General features: G+C 45.1%; 2 protein-coding genes and 1 long non-coding RNA gene across 4 annotated transcripts; 2 read left to right on the plus strand and 1 right to left on the minus strand.

Annotated features, from left to right (window-relative positions):
* The first annotated feature begins 4,062 nt into the window (after positions 1 to 4,062).
* Positions 4,063 to 6,656, plus strand: LOC136493457 (uncharacterized). Its single transcript, XM_066489546.1, has 5 exons — positions 4,063 to 4,262; positions 4,654 to 4,905; positions 5,000 to 5,143; positions 5,229 to 5,954; positions 6,200 to 6,656. The coding sequence occupies exons 1-5, from the start codon at positions 4,131 to 4,133 to the stop codon at positions 6,434 to 6,436; spliced, it is 1,491 nt and encodes a 496-aa protein (XP_066345643.1). The 5' UTR covers positions 4,063 to 4,130; the 3' UTR covers positions 6,437 to 6,656.
* A 4,199-nt stretch (positions 6,657 to 10,855) lies between these two features.
* On the plus strand, positions 10,856 to 13,906 carry LOC136541237 (uncharacterized). Its single transcript, XR_010780263.1, has 3 exons — positions 10,856 to 11,304; positions 11,811 to 12,039; positions 13,275 to 13,906. It is a non-coding gene; the product is annotated as an uncharacterized lncRNA (long non-coding RNA).
* A 396-nt stretch (positions 13,907 to 14,302) lies between these two features.
* On the minus strand, positions 14,303 to 20,081 carry LOC136541218 (uncharacterized). Of its 2 annotated transcripts, XM_066532995.1 has the most exons (14): positions 19,778 to 20,077; positions 18,060 to 18,171; positions 17,792 to 17,904; positions 17,573 to 17,695; positions 17,234 to 17,460; positions 16,553 to 16,628; positions 15,962 to 16,048; positions 15,785 to 15,865; positions 15,659 to 15,691; positions 15,519 to 15,572; positions 15,382 to 15,423; positions 15,152 to 15,230; positions 14,959 to 15,029; positions 14,303 to 14,888 (listed from the first exon to the last, which is right to left on the minus strand). In XM_066532995.1, the coding sequence occupies exons 1-14, from the start codon at positions 19,946 to 19,948 to the stop codon at positions 14,826 to 14,828; spliced, it is 1,332 nt and encodes a 443-aa protein (XP_066389092.1). In that variant the 5' UTR covers positions 19,949 to 20,077; the 3' UTR covers positions 14,303 to 14,825. The 2 variants fall into 2 exon arrangements, with proteins under 2 accessions (XP_066389092.1, XP_066389098.1); XM_066533001.1 differs by lacking the exon at positions 15,152 to 15,230 and having other exon boundaries at positions 19,778 to 20,081.
* Positions 20,082 to 23,822: the final 3,741 nt, after the last annotated feature.

The raw sequence follows: 23,822 nt of genomic DNA on the forward strand, positions 1-23,822 counted from the left end.
GTGGTGCCCCCTTTGCCGAGCCCGACGAGCAGCTGCCCCGGTTCGGCCTTTCTTCTCCCGCGCCGGCGAAAGGCCGGTGAGGTAGGTCCACCCCTTCCCCCTTCGGATTTGGATCTCCTTTTTCTCTTATCCGAATCTGATAGGTGGGGATTAGGGTTTAGGTCTAGGGTTAGGGTTTGTGTGCCGACCCTGTTCTTTTCCCCTTCCCCTTTCGGATTTAAATCTCGTTCCTCTTTTCCGAACTGGTTATATATCTAGGGTTCGGAATCCGACCTGTCATCTTTTCTGATTTGTCTTTGTGATCTTTCTTTTTCTTTTTAGAGTTCATCCGAATGGATCTAGGGTTAGGGTTCGTGTGCCGACCCCTATTTCTCTTCTTCTTTCTTTTCTGTTTTCCTTTCTTTTCTTTGATTTCTTTTCTCTTTTGGAGTTCATCCGAATGACTTTCCCCTTTTCCCTTTCTCCATGCGAGTTAGGGTTAGGGGTTCGGTTGAACCCGGATTCTTTCCTCTTCCCCTTCTTCTTTTGGGATTAACCCGATTTGGGATTGGGGTTAAAATTAGGGTTAGGTCTTAGGGTTTGGCCAAATCCGAACCCACTCTTCATCTTTCCTTAGATCTGAACTAGATCTGTTCGGTTCTTTACTTTTGCCGTGCGCCGTCGAACGGTGCGGCTTCTTTCCCCCACGCGCGGTGGCGGTGATGACTGGTAGACCGTGATGTCCGCCACCCCGGTCACTCTTTTCTTTGCTTTTACCCGGTTAGGGTTAGGGTTACACACTTGTAACCTGGCTCCGATACCATTGTTAGGATCGTAGGATTGGTACCTCTGTGTGTAACCCGTAGATCCGCCCTAGACAATAGCGTCGTAACCTCGCAGACATCAGTGTCGAGGCAGCTCCGGCTCGGTGGCGAGATACAGTGGTGGTCCAGAGGGGCTGGTGTAGACCTGCAGGGGCGATGGCGGTGGTGGGGCACATCCCGTCGCTTCCAGCACTACTTTAGATCGGTTTTTTGGGTTTCTCTGTTGAGTGGGTGGCGGCTCCGATCAACCTCGTTGTCCGAGCCCTCACCCCCACCTTCCTTTTATATGTGCTGTGCGACAGGGGTCCACCAACCGGATTAGGGTTGGGCTCCCCCGATCAGGGAGTAGAGATAAGGGCCCAATAGGCCGTTGGGCCTATTGGTGGAGATCAACTAACATGAACTACCTTTGCCAACTTTGATACTACGATTTCATATACCTCCATCTTTGGAGTGCCTCTTCACTGTAAGGTGACCCTTCTACTCTTTTCAGGTTCTAAAGTAATGATACCATGATATTTCTCGAGCAGTTGTTGGTATATAGGTTAATAAAGTATAAGGCAAACTCATTCTTCCTGTATTCCATCATATAAGCAATATATGATAAATTATTCTCCGACAAAATTGCTTAGGCACATTGCCTTTACATGGTGTATAAAGCATTGATCATTGCATACATGGGACAAGGTAAGCTAGGCACATTGCCTTTACATGGTATATAAAGTATTGATCATTCCATACATGGGACAAGCTGCTTACCTGTGTAGCCATCATTGGAATGATATTTTGAGGAAATATTTGAACTCCTGATTATGATTCTGCTGTAAATATTAACAATGACACTTAGCTCAACATCAGAATCCTAGTATACCAGTAGTGGTTTAATGTATGATCTCGTAGACCAACCTTTTCGCTCTAAGTACTGACCCGGTTACTAAACTGTTGTGACCTTTTGACATAAATGTTAATAATGTTAATTCACGCTATAAAACATACATGTTTAAATCAAGTACCAATACAAGGATAACACCAAAATACTTCCAAGAAGGGCGCGGCAAAGCCACGCCGACTTTTCTAGTAAATTATTATGGCTAACCATGTTTTTTGGAAAGAAGAAGAAGACGACGACCACCAAATTAAAAATATATATCATGTGACAATTAGGTTGATCTATGTCACCTATTAGGAAATAAATTATGGCCCTATTAATTTATTTTAGACTTTGAGACCAGTTCAATTGATTTGTTTTGATGGATCGGATCAACTGCATAATGGATCGATCCGGGCCATTACCATCCGTAACTGTACTCCGTAGACGACCTTCGTCTCCTTAACACGTGTACCCTCCCGGCAGGTCGGCAGCGTGTCACCTCTCGGCAGGCAGGAGCGTGACGGCCTCCACCAATCTACTCCGCGGACCGCAGCTTCCTTCGTTTCACCCTTACTGGTCTATCACGCGCGCCATCACGCGTGCCGGCAAATCACCCGGTTAAAACACATATAAAAAATATATTTAATATTTGGACGAAAACAATATTAGAAGTCTAATATATATACGTCATGCACAAAAACTTAAAAATTGAAGCTCTTTTTATATTTAATACGGTAAGACTATTCAAAAATGAAGAGTGATCTATGCTTAGATCAGTAATGATGATGTAATAACCAATCTAAAATCTTTAGCTTTGGTCTCCACATATTTCGCCCAACATGCATAGTTTCCCAAGGTTTTCTACTTTGTATTTTGGAATCAATAAATAGTAGACATATCTGACCTTACAGAGTTTGGTGTTCTGTTATTGTCATAGGGAAAAGCAATCAAGTTTCAATTCAAAACTAAAATTAGAATTAGAAAGAAAACACAAAAATACCCTGATGCCTTTTAGCTCTATCTATTTCATTTGTCGCCGGTAGGACCATCCATCTTAACCTGCACAAGAAAATCTCAATTCCAATTCATCTGTGTAATGTAATGACTAAGAATAACATACCTAGGTGATCTCTTTATGAACGTCAAGAAGAGAAGAACGCAAGTACATGCAAACTAGCTGTGCATGCTATTCATTCAAGTAGAGGGGTCAGTGCGCTCAAAGCCACCAAACTGATCTGATGTGGACCCGTGCCAGTCTGAATGTCACACACACCAAACTTACATGGACATAGAAACCCTAGAGTATGAACCAATTAAATTAGAGGAAAAATCAGAGAAATCAAAACTAAAATTAGAGGAGGTCCGAGTACCTGCTAGGTTGAGGGAGCGGCTGCCTCTGGAGAAGTCACTGGGCTCAGTAAAGGTCAGGGGAGGGCTGAACCAATTAAATTGGAGGGAAAATCAGCGAAATCAAAAATGAAATTAGAGGAGGTCCGAGTACCTGCGAGGCTGAGGAAGTGCCTGCCTCTGGAGAAGCCGCTGGGCTCAGTAAAGGTGTGTGTGGGGAGGGGGGAGAACAGCCAGCTAGGGTTTCGTGGGAAGCAGTAGCAGACGCGGACCGGCGAGAGGAGGTAGCGCCGAGGGTAAGCACGCAGGCGGCCATCGGCTGCGGCCGTGTGCGCAGCGCCGTCGGAGGTGACGGCCGCAGACGGGGCACTTGCTGCGGCGGCCCGGGGGCCCGTCGCGGCCCGCCAGCACCTCGTGCGCTGAGCCGGTTGCGCTGGCCTGGCCATCACACCGCGATGCGAGGGGGGAGGAGCGCGAGGGCGGGCACCGCCGCCGCCGCGTGCTGGCGCCAGGCGACGTCGTCGTGCCTGCGTCGGGGGAGAGAGGGAGATTGAAAGAGCGAAGAGGAGAGAGGAGAGGAAGAAGAGAAGAATCTAAAATGTGTGAAGTAGGAGCCAGAGTATATATTTGTTTACCTAGATTCAGACGAAAAGCCGGAGAAGCCGCTGAGAAGCTGAGGAGAGGTCGGAGAAGGCGAGCAGAAGCAGGAGAAGCCGCTTCCGGCAAGATCTGATTCAAGAAATCTGGGCCGCTCGACGGGAGATCGGACGGTCGGGAGATTTCGGGGTGACGTGGACGGTATTTCTGACGGCCAAAGCAAGCTGGCTTAATGATAGTAGGATTCAGACGAAAAGCCGGAGAAGTCGTTGAGAAGCTGAGGAGAGGCCGGAGAAGGCGAGCAGAAGCAGGAGAAGCTACTTCCGGCGAGATCCGATCCAAGAAATCTGAACCGCTCGACGGGAGATCGGACGGTCGGGAGATTTTAGGGTGACGTGGACGGTGTTTCTAGCGGCCAAAGTTAATGATAGTAGATTCCTCGGCCCCTTTCGCTTCTCGAGGACTCGTGCTGCTCGCCTTCACCGAACAGCCCAACACTTCGTCTCGTCGCCATGCGCCGCCCGTGGAGGCACCCGGGCCCAAGGGCCGCCATCGCGGCGCGCCACGGCGCCGCGGACCTCTGCCTCCGCGAGGTCGGGGACCTCCTGCCACGACGCTTCGCCCGCCGCGCGGCCGGTTCCGAGGTCAGTTCCCCTGCCTTCCGTTCCTTCTCCGCACTGTGCCCTTTTAATCCCCCGTCGCTGCCGCATCTCGATCCGTGTCGCGGGGATGGATCGGTGCGCGCATCGATCGGCCTGGACGGCCGGTGTGTTCAATGGCGTGGTGTGGTCTCGGACCCGGGCCGCGTGGCGCTAATTGGGGGCGTGCTGAGTTCCATTTAGCTGGGTGTAGCGTTGCGTGGTGGCGGTTGATGTGATTTCCGTGTTGCGTAGGTGTTTGATTGACGTACTGGATTGGTATTTTGCCCTATTAGAGTGTTCAACAGGGCAGTCTGAATCACTTAGCAAATTAATCAGAATTAGTTAATACTGGATGCATTTGTTGTGGGTTGCTGATGGAGTTACCTCTTTACAGGACCTTGTGATGCGGCTTCAGATTCATCGGAAGCTTGACAGGCACACGGGCTGCGTCAACACAGTGAGCTTCAATGAGGTCGGTGACATCCTCATGTCGGGGTCTGATGACCAGAGGGTGATGCTGTGGGACTGGGACACCGGCACTGTCAAATTAGAGTTTCATTCAGGACATGGCGGCAATGTGTTCCAGGCACGGTTCATGCCCTGCTCAGACGATCAGACAATTGTCACTTGTGCTGCTGATGGTGAGGTTGGTTCTTAGCTCCTCGCTTTCTTGTTTGACTTTATTTGATGGTATTCACCGTCTCAGTTCATCAGCTGTGATGCTCTTGTGCCTCTACCAGGTGAGGCTTGCCAAGATACAGGATGGTGGAGACGTCTCCACAACATTGCTTGGTGAACATGGGGGAAGGGCTCACAATTTGGCTATAGAGCCCGGTAGCCCTTATATCTTCTACAGCTGTGGTGAGGATGGCCTTGTTCAACAAGTAAGCCATTAAACAGGTGTAGTATTTCAGGTGTTTGTAAACTGAACTATAACCAAGTTTAATTAGCCATTTATTTCTTGTGCAGTTTGATCTCAGAACAAACACGGCCTCAAAACTATTTCTTTGCAGAAGTTCCTTCATTAAATCAGTATCCTCAACTCGTGTCCACCTAAATGCGATTGCAATAGATCCAAGGAACCCAAATCTTTTTGCTGTTGGAGGAAGCAATGCATATGCTCGTGTGTATGACATCCGCAAGTGCAAGTGGGATGGATCATCTGATTTTGGTCGCACATCTGACTGCTATTGTCCACCACATCTTGTTGATGATAAGAGTGTTGGGATAACAGGGTTAGCGTTCTCTCACCTGAGTGAGTTGCTTGTATCTTACAATGAAGAGAATATTTATCTATTCCCTAAAAATGGAGGGCTGGGATCTGACCCCAAAAAATCTGTTCAGATTGGAGCAAATGAAGGGTGCAAATCAACAATGTTAGCATCTGGACATGATGTTTCTCAACCTGCGCCTCAGGTATATGTCGGTCATCGCAATTGTGAAACCGTGAAGCGTGTGACTTTCATTGGGCCAAATGATGAATACGTTGCCAGTGGGTCAGACTGTGGTCGGATGTTTATTTGGAGAAAGAGAGATGGGAAGTTTCTACGAGCCATGGAGGGGGATGAGTGCATTGTGAATTGCATTGAGCCTCATCCTCATGCTATGACAATTGCGAGCTGTGGAATTGATAATGATGTAAAAGTTTGGACTCCCTCTGCGATTGAGCGGGCACCTGTGGTAAATGTTGATGAGGTAATATCTCCTGGCCATCTATGTCCCCTTATCATCTCTACCTTTGGCCAACCTATATTCTCCGCATAGTGGAGAAACTGTAGCAATCTGTTGGTCAGGATGCCATATTTATTGATCTGTTGGAGACATTTGTACATCACTACTTTCTCCATGATTTCGTCTTTCCAGTTCAGCATCATCCATTTTTGTTTGATATTTGAAATTTAAACATTTAAAATTTATCGAGTACCTCCCTTGTTTGGCAGCTCCAGTCGAGGCCTCGCAAGAGAAGAGCCAAGTTCTGGCGCTTTGACTTACCAGATCTGTTGATCCAACACATACTGGTATCAGACCATAGGCAACGATCAGCTGAAGAAGATTCATCAGAAGACCATGAGGACAACACAGGATTACTTAATCTAGTGCTACGGGCTGCAGTTGGAGGTGTGTCATCTGATGATGATGATGATGATGATGATGAGACCTCTGATGGCTCTGAATAGTGTTGAGTCAACCGATCTATTGTCCACCTTTCAGGGCCATTTCAAAATTGTAAATATACAGTAATAAGTTATCGCACTTTCATGGATGATATAACAGAACAACTATGATTTAGTAGCTTGTCATTTCTATGTTATATGTTTTTAGTGGGCTATTTTAATGAAAAAATTGGAGTAACCAAATTGTGTCTTATGAAAATCTGCAATGGTGTTGCACCATATATTTAATTGTCTGACAAAAAAAAAACTTTGTGGTTCATTCCTGTGAAGCTTACCTTGATGTCTATTTTCTCGCGTGTAGTAGCAGGATGGCTTAATGTCATATGATGATTTGAGGGACTCTTTTAGCTTCATTTCATTGCTGGTATGTACAACTTACTGATATGAAAATGGTGTGTTGGTGTAGAAATGTGTTTGGTCCCTGCAAAATACCTCATGGATTGGAACGTGGAGGTACATTAGAGAGTGCCTTTTTGTTTCTTATTCTTCTCAACTGCAATATTATGGCTTTGTTGTTGCTTGTTAGGCATTGCAGCCATATGGATTGCCACAGAGAAACTTTTTTCTATTTTACTTTATACAAAGTATTTACTTTATGAGCGTTGTATAGTTTTTTTTTTTTTATGTGAGGCTTAATCATATCACTTCACTGGATCTATCTCACTATCCGTTTGCTGTATATATTTCCTGTGGTAGTTGCTGATGATTAATTGGACTAGGATCATGCCCGTATGTTGTAACAGGAGCAAAATAATATCACGATAACTTAAATCTGAACTTGTTGCAACTCATGTAGTATAACGGCAACCACAATACATGGCAATCTCAGTGCACAATTCGTGTTCTAAATGTCATAACTCAAACTCGAGACGATCAGCATGTGCTTGCTAAATATATCAAGATTGCTGAATGAATTTCACTTCTTTCAAGATGAGAATTTTACCTAGTCCCCACTAAACCGATCTAATCACATATGTACATTCTCATGAAACTGAAATGCTTGTCATCTCTTCCTACTTTTGCCAGTAAAAGCTCCATATGTATACAGGACATGGCCATACCAAGATGTAAAAAATATCTTAGTAACAACATCATCATATTGAGCACAAGAATTTGTTCTACATTCAATTATTATTTTCACAGTTGCTTTGGCAGCTGGTTGTGCTCAGCATCAAGCATCTGTGTATCAATGCCAACCGTAGAGTTTACAAATGTAAGCTATGTCAATAAAGTTGCAACAATTCAGGGCAAGCCAAGGAAAAAAAAAGACCCATCTTAGTTAACTGATAGTATGATTCCACCTTTTCGAATCTGCTCATTCTAAAAATAAATATTTTTGAAGAATTTATAAATAAAAATTCTCCAGATGTTAGTCTTAATATTTTGTTTTTCAGATGAAATATGACGAAATAATAGGCAGTATTCAAAGTTTTCGAATTAGTTAAGGAAACCAACTTGAATTTAGGAAGGTAATCAAAGAGATGGTCTAGAATTGAGCACCTTATTTTGTCTTTAATCTTCAGATGAACAATCCAAGCTAAGAGGTTGTTCAAAGGTTCCTCATATTTTTTTTTCACATTTTGCGAAACAAAGAAAACAATAATTAGCAGACACAAACCTTGAAAATTGCTTTATGAATATCTTGTGTTCCTGCTGGAGCATTGTGAAATCTGCCAAAAAGAAAAAGATGCATACACTTCATATTATTCTCCACTTTGATAGTTTGATTGCGTCTGGCAAAAGAAGGCTTACTTGAGAACAGTTTTGTGGCTGCTGTAGTACTCAAACTGAATGCCATAATCCACTTGTTTCACAATAGTAACATCCATCTCCTCCGCCACACGTAGCCGATCGATCCATTCAGTTTCTATTCATGACAGCAGCTGCAAGTTTAGAATTAGCATCAGGCCTATGAGACAGCCTTGCCAATGCTATGCTCAGACTGATCAACAGACAAATTTTAATATAATAAAAAGATAAGTTCATTAGCATTTCCTTTGGTGACAGTATTTCAACCAAAGAATTTGGCAATGGTCAGAATGGAAAAAAAATTCTACATGGAGCTGTACATTCAAATAAATCTGACAGACTTCTATGAGGAATACTTCATAGTAATCAATTTTCCTAAACAGAACAACTAATTAAAGTTTATGAAAAATGTTCACACAATAATAACATGCCTAGTGTTGCTGGCTTTGATAAAATACATGCTGCTTTGCTAGTGACCTCCAAGCAATAGTTCAAGTTCAAAGAACTGCAGCTACTGCAGATAGCATATTTTATAAACTTGGCAAAGAGGCATATCTTTTCCTAGAGCCACAATGAATATGAACAAACTTACCATAGTGGTAACTATTATACTTGAAATTAAGAGTCGCATCAAATGCTCTGGCAACAAAGCAACAATCTGTAGAATTAGGAAGAGAATATGTGACAGACTTGCACCGCAACAAAGTACTGAAATTCAGGGTGTTTGCCCCCATGGCGACGTACGCGAGCCCCGCAGCAACGCCTCCAGCGCCGATCCGACCCGTCTTCCCTCAGTAGTCGATGGCCTTCACTCGGCCACTAGTCTTCACTCTGATTGAAAACCTAGTGAACGCGACCCAGCCTATTCCTTATCTCCGATCTAATCTAAACAATTTATGAAGGATGAAACTCAAAGCTGCAATCAGCACCACCGGCACAGAGTTAAGAGAGCAGAAATTTGTTGTTCTGACAAAAGCTCACTTAAAAAGAAATCTACATGGCCAAAAAAATATCGACACAAACCTGAAAACAAAAATTGCCTTTGCTACACAAGCATTGCTTGTTCCTCCTAAGAAAAAAATAAAACAAATCATTGTTACTAACCCTTAACAATAAACTTGGTTTTGCACTGATCATTCTATCCCATTTTTGCTTTTGTTTGAACCACTAAATTAGTCCAAATCTCTTATTTTCCAACATTTTTAAGAACTACTCATAAGTGCCAGAGAATGATTACTTAACAATATAGAAATAACGGATCATACGCACGCGATGATTCTGGCAGGTTGGAGATCGAGCGATTGTGCCATGATCGTCGCGCGGGGGAGGCGAGCAAGCGCGATGCATATAAGTTGTTTGTTATTTTTAAAGTTAAAGTGTTGTTGATTATCTTGAAAAAGTGTGTATCGACGCGTGAGATATTACCTCTTTCATAGAGTTAGAACCTCTTTATATACGATATTCTTCATGAATATATCATTTGCCAATTTCTTCTACCTCTTCCCCTTTCCTTTTCCTTTCTCCTTGTTCATGCCCTTCTCAGTAGCCGGCAGGGCCAAGATCCTAATGTTTGATCTTGCTGTGGCTTTTAATAGCGCTACATACAATTGGCCGTGCGAGAACATTGGTTCCGGCAAGTATACCACAATGTTAAGGATAGTCTGTCCCTGTGCCTTGTTAACAGTCATTGCGAAGCTAAGCCTAATCACTGTTGCATTGGTTGGGATGAATCGTTTTTATGCAGCCGATCACTATTTTCTTTCTTCTCCCATGTTTTCTTTGTCTGACTCAACTTTATTTGTTAAAATACTATTTATTATACCCCACACCCACACACACACACACACACACACACACACACACACACACACACACACACACATATATATATATATATATATATATATATATATATATATATATATATATATATATATATATATATATATATATATATATATATATATATATATAATAGCTTGGTTGTAGCTTGACCATGGCGTCACCTCTCGACTCACAAGCGAATGTAGTTTTTTTTTGCTTTTCTAAGCTGATTTTTTTCATCCCTCTTCTTGAGTCATTGCAGCCCATCATGTTTTTTTCCTCTCCCTTCTAGGTTGCCTAGCTTCCTTAACTTTTGCATGTGTATTGGATGTACTCTGATCACCTGTTCCACACATATGTACACGAATAATTAATGCAATACCTTATTCATCACAAAGCATTTATATCGATGTATGTATGAACGGTTACCTCCACTTATAGTGTTTGTCAAGTTTTTGAACGGACCACCATTATTATTCAACTGGTCCATGAAAGACTGGTGTGGTAGGGAATACAACCACTTATTATTAAGTCAGCTCTTTGTTAGGGCATGTTGCTGCCGATGATGCCTGCCAGTGTGTTAGGGCAAACAATTATCTCTCTCACCATAGAAGTACGAAATACACAAAAATTCATGTAAATACGAAAAGGTAGGTGGTGTTCGCTAATCGCTACAGCTTATACGGCTAAATCTCCCACTGCACTTCAATGTCCGGACCCTTCAGCGACGTTTGGGCTATTTGGGTTTAGGTTAAGCTTTTTTTTTTTGTCATGGGACCCACAGCTTGTAATAAATAAATAAAAATTAAAATAAAACGTCCTTATCTTCATCCTCTCCGGTCAGCTCTTTCGTCACCAATCGGCAGATGCAGACGCATCTCTTTCCTCTGTCCTGCTCCGCCGGAGCAGCAAGCAAGAAGCTTGCCTCCTCCGTCCTGCTTGCCGGAGCAGCAAGCAAGAAGCCTTGCTCTGTCGGCCTCGCGCGGGGCGTGCGACCTGCAGCGCCGGTGGCCCCCGTGGTGGCTTGGGCGTTCTCCCGCGGACGGAGCTCCGCGGCCTTCTCCGTGCGGCGTGGCCTCCTGGACTTGGCGTGGCGCGGACGAAGCTCGGCGTGAGGGCCTTGGCACGGGACAGGCGCGGGTGGTGCGAAATCGAGGGAGTCGAATCTAGCCAGCTGTACGGTACATCGCCACAGTCGAGTGCGGTCCTCGATCCATTGGAGCATCGCGCAACTTCCTGCTGCTCCTCGATAGCAGCGACTTCCTCAGCTCCGGTCGGCAAGGAGGCACACAAAAATGGTACCAGCACGATCTTGTTTCATTTGGCATTTACCATCAATATGCTAACTTGCTAGCTTGTTTCGATAAGTTTTTGGTGTATGACTCAGAAGTTGCTAACTGGATCTTGTAAGCGTTATAGGACAGCAACTGTCTTCTTGGACAAGCCAGATTTGAGTGGCCGGGCTCGTCGGATTCGAGTGGCTAGTCTCGATTTGGTGTGGTTGGAGGGTGTGAGTGAGGGGCAACTTCTTTTTGTTATTTCCTGAAACTGAATTAGCAAATTCTTTTTGTTATTTCCTGAAACTAAGTTAGCAATCCTTTTGTTATTTCCTGGACAAGAATGCTTCATTGTCAAAAAAAAAAAATGTTTTCCTGGAATTGCTGTTGTGATCTAAATATGGAATTGCTGCTGTGATCTAAATATGTATGGCTGTTTTCCAGCTTACTTGCATTACCTAATAGCTACAGCATCAAAACAGCCTAGAAGCACACAAAAATAAATGTAGTTGTCATTCTTTGTGCAGAGTTATGTACTCAGGTGCTCAACATAGCGGGCACTGCAGCGGTGACCGCAGCAGCTCTCGATGCTCTGGGCTGCCATGTACAGCGTGTGCCAAAGAATTAGCAGCAGCGAGAACAAGCATGTGGTGCGTGGGAACCCATCATTGAGCGCCAAAAGGTGTCCGCCAGCGTGGATAGTGGCTCCACGTTCTACTCCGACCCAACCTCAAATCCGCCTGCTTCGTCTTCCAGGTCACCCCATCTCCTCTATTGCCCTTGCTATCTTGGCATTGATATTCCTGACTACACGATTCGCCCAACCAGATGTCTGTTGCTTTGCTATTTTGTCAATGCGGATCTACTTTCATCCAATTTTTCCATGATGGTTTGATTCAATTTTTGTATTTTCATTATCTCAACCATGGCCATTATGTCATTTATCTGAAATGCTTGAAGTATCTGTTTTCCTATATTGTCTTAGTCTAAAAGTTATTGAGAATGCTCATTATTTAGAGAAGTGAGGCAAGTTGCAGTTTTGCTGCGGTGGGATTCGCCTACATTTCAGATAAATCATAAATGCCAATTTGTAACAGTTTGTCTATAGTCAGGCAAGTTGCAGTTTTGCTACGGCAGGATTCACCTACATTTGAAACAAATCATAGATGCCAATTTGTAACGGTTTGTCTATACATTTGGCGTGTCTGGTTGCAAAATCAATAATAAAAATGCATATTGCAAACTCATATGGAGTTGGGGGGGCACGCTGGAAATTGTTGGCACTCTCTTTAAGTTATTTGACTGTAAGAATATGTCTTGCAAAAAAAGAGAGAAAAGTCTTGTATCTTTATTTAATCTCTTTGGTTCACCAAATAAATTTCCTATGTGCAGATTCAAGTACAGGTTTTGCATTACAATGTTAATTTTTCCAAAGATAGGTCGATAATACAACAAATAGAAACTACAAGACATTTGGTGACTTCTATATCTTAGCATTCTAAATAGCAGGGGAAAAAAGAAATTCTACAACTATACATAGCCTTGTAACATCAATGAAAATACAGAAAATAGAAACTACAAGACATTTGGTGACTTCTATATCTTAGCATAGCCTTGTAACATCAATGAAAAATTTCATATGCCATTCCCTTTTGTTTTAATGAAACCACTATTGGACTATGAACACATGAAGCTATATATTGGCATTCTGATAGTGCTGCATTTTTCATGGATCCAGTCAGAGTAGTTCTAATCAGCAGAGCTGCATCAAAGTCGACAAATGAATTTGATTGGCACTTGGCAGTGGACAGTGACTTTATAGGGGAGGGGTGAAATCAATTAAGATCTGTTGTATTTAACAACCATACATTTCTTATAACTCGTCCTTGGCAGCATGTAAAAAGACTTCTATTTCATGACAATTTGCACTTGGCAGATAATACTTGATTAGTTGTCATGACTTGATTTTCGCTATCTTGTTTATTTGCCAGGGATGGCCAAGAAAGCCAAGCAACACGTCAAAGAGAACTAACGTACCTGGTCTCTCGTGGACAGATCGGATAGTCTCGCCCTTGCAGGAAAGAACGGCGATCTCTTCAATGACGACGACCAGAAATGAGTCGTCCCATCCACACGGATTTAAACAGCAAGTTTGCTACCTGATGGATAAGCTGACGGAGAATTGGCGCCGGCAACCGTCGGGTGAAGACTGCCGGCACGACCACGTCAGTTTTTTTTTTGTTGGTGCCCGTGATCTGATCAGGGGGCCAATGGAGAGGTTTTATTTCTTTTTTTTATGCGGGGTTGCCTTTGTTGCCGCTATAGTGGACGTGATTGCCAGGAAACACTGTGCGTGGTGAGGTAGAAATTGCTGGAGGCTATGGTGTCGCACGTGTACTCGTCCTGCCGGGTAGACGCGGGGTTGCACGACCTATCGTCCTACCGGATAGATGTTGACTGTAGGAATTTTTTAGTTGTAGAGATAGAGATAGAGAAGAGAGAGATTATAGAGAAGAGAAGTGATAGAGATAGAGAGGTTGCAGTTGCAGGTTAACAAGTGCTTTGGAGTTTGGTGTTATTTACTTCATCAATAATAATTGCTAGAAGAAAAATGATCAACTTAGAGCCATGGACTTTGTAAATGAACAAGGAATTCACATAAGTAAATTTGTTACATAGTTATGCAAATGGGAGATATAAATAGAAGCAAAAGTTGAGCAATAACAAATTAACAAGGCAGTGTTCCTCATCAATTTCTCTATATTCTTCTATTTGTCATGCGTCAGGACACATGGTATATGACAGCATTACATCATGTGGAACTCGGGGCACAGTATTCTGTGAAAAGACACATGAGCTAGAAAGGCTTTATTGTTTTCTAAAAACACGCTATATTTTCTCAACTGATTATTCGATACACATTAGAAACAGGACTGAAAAAGTGGAATTGCTCAGCGCAATTAGTAACAACATTGCCCTACAAGGCAAAGAATTAGCAGGTCTGTTTCAAGTATGAATGTACTCAAGCATCTGAAGGCCTCGTTTTATACGGAATCGATTCCTGGCCTCGCTGTTTCTTCGTTATTTTTTACATGTCCAGAACCAATCCCGGTCAGGAAGGACCGGGACGTCGTAACCGAACGGACTGAAGGGTTTCTGATATTTACAATACTACCCGCTGGCCGTTGTGCAGTGTTGATCAACTAATAATGTGGCCCAGCAAGGAAGTTATACAATACTACTCCATTTGACATTGAATAGTAAATGGTAGTAGAAGACTAAGTGTAGGATAAAGTGCGTACCCAGTGCAGAGAGCTTCCGTCCTGTGCGGGGTCTGGGGAAAGGGCGTTAGTGGCAAGCCTTACCCTCGCCTGTGCAATGCGAGGAGACCGCGACTCGAACCCTGGACCTTCCGGTCACAGGCGGTAAGACTCTACCGCTTGCACCAGGCCCGCCCTTCAAGACTAAGTGTAGGATGTGAAGATTATTTACAGGCATGTATCTACCTTCTTTTACCCGTAATACAGAGGTCAATAGCTCATCTATTTCCTATCTGGCTGCACTTCAGCTGGCCTCATGCTTATGCTCGTTGCAAACGCTACCAGCTGCAAGAAGTTGATATCAAACAACGAAACAGCTTTATTGTAGCAATGAACATATTCAACTGGAACCTACCGTTGCAAATCCAGCACAGGCAAGGCTGAAACCTTTTAAGTAGAAAGGCGTAGCTTCTGACAGACACCAGGCTGTGAAGCCAGATGGAGACAAATTAGGATGGGAAACAAAATCTGAAGAGCTTAACTTGTTCTTATTAGTTTAGTTTAGATGTGCTAATAAGTTAATAAGACAATGTCAAGCATGCATATACCAGTGAGAGGAGTAAAGATTAGAGGAGATATGACACTTGCAGTTGAGCTTATTCCGGTGATGCACCCTTGGACCATTCCCTTGATTACAAGTTAAATGATGCAAAAGGGAGTCATGTTGGTGGAACATAAGAAGCTTTCCATTTCATTTGAAGAAACTTCATTTGCGTTCATATATACTGGGAAATTGACGGAAACTATCAGTTGCTTGTGATTCACCCATGTTTTTTACCTGCTCAAAAGGTCCCGCTTTCTTTGATACGATGCTTCTTATCTGTTGAAAAATAGTCAATAAAAGAGTTCTGTTCACATGTCGCACTGAACCAGAAACAAGACTAGATGGCGTCAGTATTAACAAGAATTACTTACACAAGGTGTGACCAACATGCTTAGTATTACACTGCTTGCGGCGAGATAAGGGACCTTAAAAAAACATGCACAACGTGAAACTTAGAACAAACAATGCCAAAATATCTCAAAAAAATACTGCCACTTGATCACTTGCATACCCAGAACGACCATGCGATGCTGTATAGGAATGCCTGCACATCCAAGATGGAGCAAATCAAATAGTAATTGCTGAATTAACCAGAGATGACAAATATGCATTACATCCAACAAAGCATTATCCTTACCTGCCCGCAGCCCGCTATAAGTGCTATGACAAGTAGCTTCTGTTCACCAAGCTTTGGCACTAGGAGTGGCATCACAGTTAGCTGCATCATCATAATTCTTAAACGGCTTTAGACGCAGCTAAGTAAATTTGAGCACTTCAGTGGTCACATATAAAGTCATTCAAGATAAAATTGTACCTGCGAGAAGCTTCCTGTAATGCCAATGATAAGTTGCAAATTTGCATACTGGTTCTTGCTATAATGGAATTTTGCCTTCAGGAAGTACTGCATTTTGCAGCCCAATAAGAAGAACAGTTAGAGGCAACTTTCAAAAAACGCCCGTCAGTCACATTACCATACTCCTGTGTCCTAAGAAGAAAGGCAATCTCGCTTTGCAATGAATCAAACAATTCTAAGTTTATTAAGCAAATATATTAAAAAAAGTATCAATATTTATGATGCATAGTAAGTAGTATCATTAGTTTAATCATGTAATATATTTTTCATAATAAATCTATTTAATGATACAAACATTGATACTGTTTTCTATAAACTAGTTAAACTTACTGTTTGATTTCTTAGGAAGTGTGATTTTCATTCTTTTAGGGAGTTATGATAGTGCCAATATTTGGCATTATTCAAATATAAGTTTAGTTCATGAATTCACGCACTGAATTCTTTCAGGAGAACTGCATAGTATTTATGTCATGATATTGCTCCATGATATTTGCATATATACTCTTCATCTGGAATGTCTGTGTGCTTTGTAACAGAGCAAAAGAGGTGTACCAGTAGTGTACTTAGTAAGCCTGCCTCACCAAGGCTTTGGAAAAATGTGACGACGGCCACCCTGGAGAAGGTTGAGCTGCAAAAGTTGTTTGGAGCATTCTCCATTTTAGAAAAGTTGTTTGGAGCATTCAGGAGGGAATATTGAGATAGAGACACATGTGAAGTTGTATTCTTATTTAATCAGCATGCTCTGGTGACCGCACTTTTCTATCTTTTATTTAATTTAATACAATGACATGCAGCTCTTGTGCGTGTTCGAGAAAAAAAAAATCTTATCTAATCTAACCATCTATTATTGTGGCTTATTAGGCAATAGGATAGACGGTAGTTCACTTTGTGACTTTGTGTCGTTCTCTGAAAGAAACTTATGCACTGCATTCATCGTGCACTGCTATTCATCGGGTGCATCATCACCTAAAAAGCTCTGCAGGGGTTGTTAAGAGCGGGAGCAGATGACTTGATATTTCACCAAGTGCATGTTGATCGTGTAGGCCTACTCCAAAATGTATAGTTTATAGCTAGAGTGGGTTTTAGCAACAGTTATATATATGCTTTGCAATGCAGGTTGCAGGGACCCAATGCAGCCCATTACAACTTTTAGTTAACGGGGCAAAAAAAAAGAGTCCTATCAGGACTCAGGAGTTATTCAGACAATGGAATGGGAGGCTCAGCAGACGTCACCTGCTGGTAAGAATGGCTGCTATCTCCGACAGCGACGGCGCCTTCCGAAGTGGCGGAAGCCTCGGCGACGCCTCCTCGCTGCTGGTGCTGGAGGAGGAGGGAAGGCAGAGCGGCCGGGAGGTCTCCTCGTCGCTGCTGCAGGAGGAGGATACGGAGGCTCCGCCGTCCGTCTCCTGGAGGAAGGCCTTCATGTAGACGGCCGTCACCACGGCTGCCGCTGCAGAGACCTGCAGCGCAAGCATACATACGCACGACGCTGCTGCTGGTTACTTGGTTTGCCGGCGGATCGGATGCCAGAAACGCAGAAACCATCATCATCATATATGCTCCGATTCCGACCTGAAACGTTGATGAGGCGGGGAGGAAGCGGGCTGCCACGGTGCTGGCGACGAAGCCGGTGCTGCAGACGCCGGAGAAGACGCCGAAGGCCGCCGCGCGCCGCGTCTCCGGCACCCTGTCAGCCTGTCAGTGCATGTATGGATCCAGACAAACTTGCATTATTGTCAGCTGGTGACGGCAGCTTGATCGATGCAGAGATGATGAGGATAGTAATGGTACCACGTAAGCAAGCGAGAGGCACACCATGGCGCCTTCGGAGACCATCGCCGTCAGCGTCTTGGTTATGTAGTACGCGTAGAAGTAACCGTTGGTCCGTCCGTACGCCAGGATGCCTTCATTATGTATATCGGATGGAACAAGAACAGAATACGTACGTAATGTTAAATAAATAAACAACGACCTTCAGTTCGCATCACCAGACACTGACACTACTGATCGCAAGAATGTAGAGCTGTAACTTAGTAAAAGATGGTTGATGGTCGATTACCGAGAGGAACGATGGACGCCGTGGCGGGCAGCGCCAGCAGCGCCTTCCGGCCGTACCTGTCGGACAGGTTGCCGACCACCGGCGTCAGGACCAGCGCGCCCAGTCCAGTAACCTGAAACAAACACGCATGTTTCAGAATTCAGATTCAGACGCAGATTGAAACGGTGTAGAAACGGGCGGGTCGAGTCTGTTGGGTTGTTCCGCTGGGCCCCGCTTGTCGCCTCGGCATGATTTTTGTGGAGACTGCAGCTGCAGTAGTGGGTACTAGTGGCGGATCGAGTGGTGTCGCCGGCACGCCTCGCTGTGGTCCGAGTCCGAGAGCAACTGGCGGACAGCCGGGTTACTGGTGCGGCGTGGTGGCCGGCCGATGCATGCGTCGCGGTCTCGCCTCACCTTTCCGGCAGATTTGGCAGGCATTAGTAGTACTAGCAGCTTTTCACCACCGCTGCGTGAAGACCGGGCAATCCTCCTTTCACGCTCTCTCTTTAATTCTTTATTTACTACCAATCGGGTACTAGAGTACTACTAGGCGACGACTTTTGTTCCCGTTTTTACCAGCTTCGGGACGTCCTACGGTGTGCCTTTTGCTTTTGAGTTTTGACATCAGGCCGGGAGCCGGGACCGGCCGGTCCGGGGGAAGGAACAAATGGTAAAGAAGGAGGGTGGTCGGTGCGGCGTTTGTTTACTTGAGACGTCGGCAAAGTCTCCTGCATGCGTACGTGGTGGAAATCGCCGGCCGGCCGGCCGCGCGCGTGACGTACCACGACCGCGGCGGCCACTTTGCCGGTCGATCTCCCTCTCAAGTGCGCTGTGCGCGCAGTGCTCTAAAGGAAGTTACCGGAGGCGACAAGGACAGTATAATGGGCTGCTGCATGCTCAAAGCGACCGGCATGGCGGTTACAGCGCCATCACCATCACCATCGGCTCGTTCGGCAAGCCGTAAACGATCATGATTATTTATTGTTGGCTGATTTGATGTAAGAGAAAAATATTATTTACTTATAATCTACAATCGGATATCGCGACGGGCGACGGCGACGGCGACATTGAAAGCTAAAGCACGCCGGGGTCCCGGGAAAACGCACGGATCGGAGCCAGGAAGCCAGCTGAGCTGACGCCCTCTCGCGTCACGTCTAGTCTACCTCGCCTCACGCACTCAACACTCTGCCAATTGTAAACCGACATCTCGCTAGTTCGCTCGCTTTGTGCACATCAGTGGAATTAATTAACAAACTTCATGCAAATGCGGGGTGATCAGTGGGCCAGCTAGGTGTCGATCCCACTGCGCACTTCCTAAATCTCCGTGTTCATGGACGGAAATGAGGCCTTTTTTCTCATCTCAGGGAACACTCAAGTGGAACGAAGACGAACAAGCAACCACGATCTAGCTCCACCTCCGTACCGTACGTGCTATAATCAATCGGCTTGCGGAAAGAGTGAAAGACTTCTCGTGCACCATGACTGGTACACAAAGAAAGAACGAAAGACAAAAGACCAAAAAAAAAAGACAGGCAGCAGCGGCTATCGATTACTGCTAGCTTAGGTAGAGGCGGTCCAAGGTTGAACTGCACTAATTAAACTACTCCATTAAAGAAGAACGAAATCAAACTAGACGCATGCAGGCACGCCCAGCTCGCGGACGCAGTGAATTGGGGAAGCAGGGAAGGATGAAGCAGGGATTTCAGCGCTATGAGCTAGCTAGCTATAATGGAGCTTACCGCTTGCTGGAGACCAGTGAGGTAGATGGCGAGGGAGCACTCGTCGCGGCCCGGGCAGAGCACCGCCATGGTGACGTCTGTCATCGCCGGGGCCACCATGAAGGCAGAGAAGCAGAAGAGGAAGGCGAACACCAGCAGGTGCCCCAGCCCCGCCACCTCCTCCATCGTCATCTATCAGTAGTTCCTCGGCGATCCTCTCTTTTCTTTCTTTAGCATACGCGCGCGGCCTCTCTTCTATTCTTTCTTGCCCTCCTGTATATATACTAATATAAGCTTAGGTTCATTCGCTCTTTCCGGTTTTATATTATATACTGATGGTGCTCCATATGTTTGGGTCTCCCACTCCCTGTAGTGAAGTGTGTTGTGTGCTGTATGACTTAGGGCCGGCCGCGCTGGGTGGACATGCTATAGCTCGATAGATGGATAACAGGATTATTGGCTATAGATCTAGCATACATACTGATATTTGATGAAGTGTAAATTCTAGAACATAAGCTAAAACGAGAAACAGAGAGAAAGAGAGAGAGAGGTTGTGGAGGTGCAAACCATCGACTGTCTTCGTAGAAGACGAGCTTGTCATGGGGTGCTTGTTGGTGGCATGGTGAGATCCGGCGGTAAAGTCCTCATGGGGTGCTTGTTGGTGGCATGGTGAGATCCGGCGGTAAAGTCACGGACGCAGTGGCGGCGGTGCAGAGGCGGCGGTGGCCGGTGGCGGTCTTCCTGTCGCTGGCAACGCCCTCTCACTAGATCGGCTTAGGGTTTAGAGACTGTAGGTGGGGCGTCTGGCGGCTCATGTGAACCTCGTGCCTTGTGCCCCGGCTCCCACCTCCCTTTTTATGGCGCTGTGCGACGGAGGCCCACCAACCATGGAGAGGTTGGGCGCCCCCAATCAGGGCGCGGATCTAATCTTAAAACACTTATTAAGTTTCTACGCAAAGAGGGTACATAAAGAATATATGAAAGCTAAAGTCTAAAATCATCATCTAATTCTAGAGAAAGATCTCTAATGGCTTCAACTTCAGCTTCAACTCCATTTGCAACTTTAATTCTTCTTTCTCCTCTTTGCAGGGTCCTCCTCGTATGGAATCCCTGTAATGAATTTACAACATGAACAGTTGCACCTGAATCAATCCACCAAGTAGATTTTGCATAACTTAAATACGAGGATTCATCTATGAATATAATGAAATCATCACCTCTCTTCAGAAGGCTCTTCAGAAAGCCTGGACAGTCCCTCTAGTAATGTCCATGCTTCTTGCACCATTTACACTGATCTTTCTCAACTTAAGCATTATTGTTCTTCTGATGGTGGTCATTCTGAGGGGCTTTCCCTTGAGGTTTGGCATTCTTATTGAAGTTCTTCTTGTTGTCCTTCACAAGGTTAGCAGAGTCACCATATGAGCTTTTTAGCCTCTCCTCTTCTTGAACACACATTGCAATGAGCTTCTCTATATCCCACTTATCGGGCTGTATGTTGTAGTTCACAACAAAGTTTTTATATTCTTTGGGCAAGGAAGCAAAAACCAAATGAGTAAGGAACTCATCCTTGAGCCCCAAATTCATTGGCTTCAGCTTTGAAGCCGTGTTGCTCATCTTCAGTATGTGCTCTCTGATACCGTCACCAGTGTATTTCTCATTGAATAATTTCTTGATCAAAGTATTGACATAAGCCTTTGAAGAGCCAGTAAACTGACTCTCCACTTTCTTAAGATACTCTTTGGCGGTATCACAATCTGGGATAGACCCCATTATCGCATCTGAAATAGTGGACATAGCCACCATCAAGCACTTGCGGTTTAAAATGTTCTATTTCTTGCGTTCGAGATCATATTTCATCCGCACTTCTGCATGATCTCGTTGCTGAGCAGTGAAATTAGCATCAGACTCATTTTCTTCCCTCACTGGGTCCACTGGCTTAGTAGGACATGGGGAGGTAAGCGCTAGGTCATTTTCAGACAGCACAAGTGCTAGTTCATACTTTTCTCGCCATACCCTATAGTTGCCCCCTCAAGAGGAGGTATGTGCGAGATAAATGCTATTAGGTTGAGTCCTAAAAAACACCGTCAGAGATAGTGAGAATATATGACATAATAATTACATGCTTTAATTTAACGTTGGTCAAAATTAAAACATACAACATTCTTATACACTAATTCTACATCATCGTTGGGCAAAAATAGAATTAATGCATGAAAAACTTATGAATAGACATTATAATATTGCTATTATCAACGTTGTTCAGAAAGATAATATTATAATTTATTGACTAAAAATGACTACTCTTCAAATTAAATTCTCCCGTTGGTTCGAATTTAATCAGAAGATAATAAACTTTAACATCGCAGCGGAAATATGAAAAAAAATTATTTACTTTTCAGAAGCATTTTAATGTACTCATCTACTCTCTGAAAAAATTATCCCGTTCGCTCAAATTTTAACAGAGATTTAAACTAAACAAAAATCATCAAAAATTTGCTTCTGAAAAAGAATAAAACATAAACTTGGAGTCCGCTGTTCATTTGGCCTAAACTTGATGAAACAGTCGCGGGCCACGTCCGCGCATGCGACCCAGCGCCGCGAAATCGGCCCACTACGCACGCGCGCGCAGCTCCTCCCCCGCGCCCAGGCCGCAACCTAGGCCTGGGCCGGGATTTCCCACGCCCGCCTGGGCCTAATCTAGGTCCAGCGAATCGCAGCCGTTGCTCACGATCGGACGGCCGGGCGACGTTTGCGCGAGAACAAAACGCCCCGCCGTGGCGCAGGCGCCCTAACCCTTAGTCATTCTCGCCTCGCTCTGTCTCCTCTCCTCAACGCAGCCGGAAGAGAAAGAGAGACAGCAACGCAGCGGCGCCGCCACCGGTCCCCTCGCCGGCGCGCGCGCTCACCCTAGGCTGAGGGCGCCACCATCGAGCAGTCCGGGCGACGATGCCCTTATCCGCCATACGCGCTATGGTGGGCTTGCCCTTAACCCTAGATCTAGTCCTCTCTCACCGCTGGACCCGAGGCCAACGTAGGAGGTGGCCGTTGTGGTGCTCTTTGCGCCCTGCGCTCTTGTGTGCAACGCCGCAGAGCACCGGCGAGCCGGCGGCTCTCTCAGCGCGCGCTGTCTTCCCGCACGACAGCGGTACCGCCGGTGGTGAGGAAGATCCTAGGTAGGTCTCTCCCTTCGCCAACCTTTCTTCTTCTAGGGTTAGGGTTAGGGTCCGATCTGTTTCTTCAAATCAAATCCCCTCCTTCTACTCTTTTTTCAATCCGATTCATCTCATTCTTGATTTCCTTTTGATCTGATCTACTGCAAGAGTTAGATCTATGCCTAGTTAGGCGCTCCGATACCATTGATAGATGGATAACAGGATCACCAGCCATAGATTTAGCTTACATACTGACATTTGATGAAGTGTAAACCCTAGAACATAAGCTAAAGCGAGAAAACAGAGAGAAAGAGAGAGAGAGAGGTTGCGGAGGTGCAAACCATGGGCCGTCTTCATAGAAGACGAGCTTGTCATGAGGTGTTTGTCGGTGGCGCGTTGGGGTCCGGCGGTGAAGTCGTGGACGCAGTGGCGGCGGTGCAGAGGCGGCGGTGGCCAGTGGCGGTCTTTCCGTCACTGGCAACGCTCCCTCACTAGATCGACTTAGGGTTTAGGGACTGTAGGTGAACCTCGTCTGGCGGCTCAGGTGAACCTCGTGACTTGTGCCCCAGCCCCCACCTTCCTTTCTATGGCGCTGTGCGACGGGGGCCCACCAACCATGAAACGGTTGGACGCCCCCGATTAAGACGCGGATACAAGGGCCCAATTGGTGGAGATCAATCTAACATAGCTATCTTGAACAGGCTAGCTTGCTATAGCAGCGTACGTACGTCTCAGATGTCACCGAGAGAGGAGGAGAGGAGAGGAGACAGAAGAGAGATCCATCGTCGATCGATATGTGCTTAGCCCAACAAGCAAGGAAAGTCCACTAGAGCCCCAGAGGAACAGCAAAGTAATACTAAAGGTATGATATTGCGGATCGGATCTGGGTAGAATTTTCTTGAAGGTTAGCGTAC

Source organism: Miscanthus floridulus, chromosome 1 (assembly GCF_019320115.1).
Source record: "Miscanthus floridulus cultivar M001 chromosome 1, ASM1932011v1, whole genome shotgun sequence".
In the NCBI taxonomy this organism is placed as follows: Eukaryota; Viridiplantae; Streptophyta; class Magnoliopsida; order Poales; family Poaceae; genus Miscanthus; species Miscanthus floridulus.